Here is a 5000-nt window from a genome sequence, read left to right as displayed (position 1 = left end):
GAGCAAAGGCTGTATTGATTGGTCGACCAGTGCTTTGGGGCCTCGCCTGCCAGGTGAAGCATGACACTCATCTACTGTCTCATTAGCCTAAGGCTTTACTCTGTACACTAGTGCATTAGGCGGTGATAGTAGGTAGATGTGGTTCACTGTTAATTTTGCCAATGAAAATTTTGATGATAAGTATTCATTGAAAACCTCTTATTCAATAACTAAATGTTTTTTTTTTAATTATTATTCAATTAAAATTATGGTGCAGTTTCAGTTTAGCACACCATCTGAAAGCTCTAGCCATTTGCATGGATTCATATCAACATACCGAATCCTCAGTGTCCATGCATCTTTCTCATCTTTTCTATGGGCACAGGTTAGCAAACCTTCACCAGGAAAGCTGTACCTGCACTTATCCCCACAAAACATTCAACAATTAGCAACAATATTAGCACTACTTGGTTGTTTTAATGTTGGTGTGGATGAGTGTTAGCATGTCAACTCTGACATGTCTGCAGCTAAAGTTCAGCTATTGGAAAAATCTGGCATCACAGTTAGCTCAGTTGGTAGAGCAGTCATCTATAAAATGGTTACTGGTTTGATTCCTTGTTCCTTGGGTCAATGTGTCCTTGGACAAGACCCCAACACCCCACACTAGTGCTGTTATCTACTGCAGCTGTCCAAATAAACTGACTGATTACATCTTGACTAAAACTAAGAGAATATAAATGAGTAAAATTTCACTGAAACAAACAGTTTACAGGAGTTTACTAAATGTAAATAGAAATGTTCTTGTCAAAGTCTCGTTTATTTGACTAGTATGATTGCTCTGTTCCGTGCTTGCACATAGTTCAGTGTACACCAACTCAAGCCCAGCTCTTCAGACAGGCTGGGGACAGTTGTAAAATCTAAGTGACAATTTTTTGGCTAAAAAGTAAAAGTGGTCATTGCATAACATCTCAGGCGAACCAAATGTCCAAAAACACACTCACACACTACAATAAAACAAAACAAACATGTTATGTGTGTATGTGTCCAGGGAGAAGCGGGGGTTATTGAACTTCTGGAACTTCTAAAAGAAGAACTGCAACTGGCAATGGCGTTGTCAGGTAAAAAGCACACACACAGGGCATCTGCACTGTGGAGATACACACAATTACTATTTCAAGTATTTTCTCAGACTACCCTTTGCATGCCTTTGTGTGTATAGGCTGTCGTTCTGTATCCGAGGTGAGCAGGTCCCTGGTGAGGAGAGTAGAGTTCAACTCCAGGATGTGAGAGAGGAATCTGTGGCAGGAAATTCTTCATCAGTTGCTAAACATATTTTTAATTAATTGACTTTTTGTTTTTTGTTTTTTTTTATGTCTGATCATCCTACTGAAATCACCATATCATCAAATGTAAATTTACAGTGAGGTGGAATAGTAGCCAGTGTCTTGAAGCAAGTAGATGAAGTGGCACTGATTAAAGGGACATTCTAAGAGTACCCTAACCCTAACTGAATAGTAACTGTACATGCAACATATTATAACTGCACTGCCCCCAGTTTGAGTTCAGATTTTTGTAGCACGTCATACTTTCTATGTCCCCATGTTTTATGTTGGCCTCTTCACCCATTGAGGACAAATAAATTGAATAAAGGCTTAATATTGAAAACAAAGGACAATTTAAGTGAAGATGAGTTAACTGTCAGGAGCATGGGCTATGCTCACATTACAGACCTTAATGCTCCATTTATATCCCATCTCTTTATGTCCATGGTTCACATTGATGTTTGTAAGTGACATCCTACTCCATTGCAATTAGGGATGTCACAATATCAGTGATTAGGCAATTTTTACGATACTCTATACAGATTTTGAATAAATAAAAAAAAAAACAATTCATTATGAGTTGTGTTTTTTTGTAGTGACTTTACCTCTAATGTACTAAAGGTTTTTAGTCGGAGGGACATCAAAGCAAGATTCATTTACTTTAACAACACAGACAAACACAACAAGAAAACAATTAGGACAAAGGGAGCCATGAAAAACCAACAAATGCAGCAGGAGATATGTCCCCAGAATTCTGTGCTGCAGAACGCTTACAATAAATAGATGTCCTATGACAATGGTTCAATTCAATTCAATTCAATTCAATTTTATTTGTATAGCACCAATTTACAACAGAAGTTATCTCAAGGCACTTTACAGTGTAAGGTTTAAGACCTTACAGAAAATATTTATACAAAAAATTATAGAGAAAACTCAACAATCCCATTTGAGCAAGCTTTAGGCAACAGTGGAGAGGAAAAACTCCCTTTAGAGGAAGAAACCTCCAGCAGAACCAGGCTCATAGTGGGTGGCCATCTGCCTCGACCGGTTGGGGTGAGTGGAAAGAGAAGAGAGAAAAGAACAGCAGGCAATAAAGACAACAACAAGCATCAAGAACATTGGGCAGATGAACTGGATTCTGGAGATGTACAGCTCCAGGCCGAGGATACCTGCAGAAAAGTACAGAGAGAGGGAGACAGAGAGGAGGAAACACAACTAAAAGAGAGAGAAGACACAAAGTTAATGACATGCAATGGTGGCATTTGCATTGATACAGGAGAAAGGAGAGAGGAGAGGAGCTCAGTTTATCAGTAGAGGTCCCCCAGCAGACTAAGCTATATCAGCATAACTAAGAGATGGTTCAGAGTCACCTGATCCATCTCTAACTATAAGCTTTATAATAAAGGAAAGTTTTAAGTCTAGTCTTAAATGTAGAGACGGTGTCTGCCTCCCGAACCTGAACTGGGAGCTGGTTCCACAGGAGAGGGGCTTGGTAGCTAAAGGCTCTGCCTCCCATTCTACATTTGGAAACTCTAGGAACCACAAGTAAACCTGCAGCCTGAGAACGGAGAGTTCTGCTTGGAAGATATGGAACTATGAGGTCTTTAAGATAAGATGGAGCCTGATTATTAAGGGATTTATAAGTGAGGAGAAGAATATTAAATTCAATTCTGGATTTAACAGGGAGCCAATGGAGAGAAGCTAACGTTGGAGAAATATGATCTCTCTTGCTAATTCCAGTCAGAACTCTGGCTGCAGCATTTTGGATTAACTGGAGGCTCTTTAATGAGTTATTGGGACAAACTATTAATAATGAATTGCAATAGTCCAGTCTGGAAGTAACAAATGCATGGACTAGTTTTTCAGCATCACTTTGGGACAGGATGCTCCTAATTTTAGCAATGTTTCTTAGGTGAAAAAAGGCAGTTCTAGAGATTTCTTTGATGTATGAAGTGAAGGAGATATCCTGATCAAAGATAACTCAGAGATTTCTTACAGTATTACTTGATGCCAGAACTAAGTCAATTACAAGCTTAGAAACACCATCATCCAGAGAGTTCACAATCCTGAGCAGCAGGTGGATAACACCACAGACCCACAGCTCTAGTTGGAGTCTAACTGAGAACCTGCAGAAGATAATAAGACACAGGAAGGAGGAGGCCAAGAGAGTCCAGCTTGAAGAAAATAAAGCAGAGACCAGAAAAGTCAGGGCTGCCCTCAAAGCCAAACAATATCATCTCAAGACTGAGCGAAAGAAAGAAAACCTAGAGGAGAAGCTTCATGAACAATGATAAAAAAAACAAACAAACTGATGGCTGGGCTATGGGGGGAAAGGATCAATTACAACTCAGTGTCTCCAATAACAGGAGGAGAAAACTGCACTGCTGGACAAGACTGAGAAGATCAGTCTCTACATAGTTCAACCTGATGAGCTGGAAAATTCAAACCAATCCTCAATTCTACTCTGAAGAAGGTTAAGCAGCAATTTGAAAGTCATTGTACTGAGTAGAAAAAAAGAAAGAGCTCATCACTCCTATAGACCAAAGCCTTGTGGAGAGAGTGTAAGATCACTAAAAAGGAAAAACTAAAATGCTTCTAATTTATGGCTTCAAAACCCTCTGGCCAACAACAGAAAATGAACACTACATCATTCACAAACACACACTTGAATTCTGGTGTGATAATTACTACTGGTAATACTGCTCAAACAGGCTTAACCCCAAAAAAGTTTTTTAACATGATTTTGGAGATTAAGACTTGATTTTACCAGGCCAGGCCAAACTGTCCTCGCTTTTCAGGTGTAATGCTGAAACTACAATGCACCAGACATCAGTGAAAAATCTTTTCATAAATAATCTCTAATTCATATGGGAACTCAAAATAAGATATGTTTTTGTCAGAGATTGTTAGGATTTACAAGCAATGAGTTTTCATTTGCAACCTGCCAATTTTTTTTTAAAAAGGGATTCTAAGTTTGCAGTGCAGAGAAGAGAAATTATTACTCATTTACTAAATTCAAATAATAAAAAACAGATTTTAATGCTGAGAAAGAAAAATGAAGTGGTTCATCAGTGAAGTGATGTATCAATGTTAAATTCATAAACTTGCTCTTGTTGAAAGAAAAAATACCATAAAAAAAGAAGCAGCTGAAATTGCTTACCGTGTCTGCAGAGTCTTGTTGTTGTCTGTCTGCCAAGTAACCTAAGACTCATATTGAGGTGATTCAGTATATTTAAAATGAATTATAATTATCTGCTATCTGCCTGCTTATCTTTGCCTGACAGCAAATAATGATGATCTTGGCAGAACACAACACACACGTTACAAATGATGCAGATTAACAGCAGAGGATGGTTTCGATCCATCGACCTCTGGGTTATGGGCCCAGCACGCTTCCGCTGCGCCACTCTGCTCACATTTGTACAGCAGACAGATATTCCACATAACTGGAAAAGGCAGCGGTGTGATTTAAACAGCCACCCCTCTCTCTCAGGGGCCCCGCAGGCTGGAACATCCACTATGGGAACTCACCCACACTAAGTGCCTTGAGAGTATGCTTTCAGTTCAGTGGTACTGCAGAAAGAAGGAGAGATTATGACGCTGGTAAGTTGTCTTACCAAGGACATTGTATACACACATGTTTACATGTGTTAAGACTTGGCAAGGAAGACACGGATGGGCATTGCGTGGACAGCACAC

General features: G+C 39.3%; 1 protein-coding gene and 1 non-coding gene across 2 annotated transcripts in view; one reads left to right on the top strand and one right to left on the bottom strand.

Moving 5' to 3' along the window:
* hao1 (hydroxyacid oxidase (glycolate oxidase) 1) overlaps nt 1-1509 on the top strand; it is a 9146-nt gene extending 7637 nt beyond the window's left edge. Inside the window, exons 6-8 of the mRNA XM_026351444.1 lie at nt 1-53; nt 1028-1097; nt 1199-1509. The exon at nt 1-53 is cut by the window's left edge and continues 106 nt beyond it. Coding sequence (XP_026207229.1) covers nt 1-53; nt 1028-1097; nt 1199-1266 — 191 coding nt within the window. The 3' untranslated portion in view covers nt 1267-1509. The remainder of the gene's footprint in view (nt 54-1027; nt 1098-1198) is intronic.
* A 3133-nt stretch (nt 1510-4642) lies between these two features.
* On the bottom strand, nt 4643-4714 carry trnam-cau. The gene has a single exon. It is a non-coding gene; the product is annotated as a tRNA-Met (tRNA).
* Nucleotides 4715-5000: the final 286 nt, after the last annotated feature.

This window comes from Anabas testudineus, chromosome 8 (genome assembly GCF_900324465.2).
Source record: "Anabas testudineus chromosome 8, fAnaTes1.2, whole genome shotgun sequence".
NCBI classification, from domain to species: domain Eukaryota; kingdom Metazoa; phylum Chordata; class Actinopteri; order Anabantiformes; family Anabantidae; genus Anabas; species Anabas testudineus.
The sequence above is the reverse complement of the archived record's forward strand: the minus strand, read 5'-3'. Positions and strand labels throughout refer to the sequence as shown.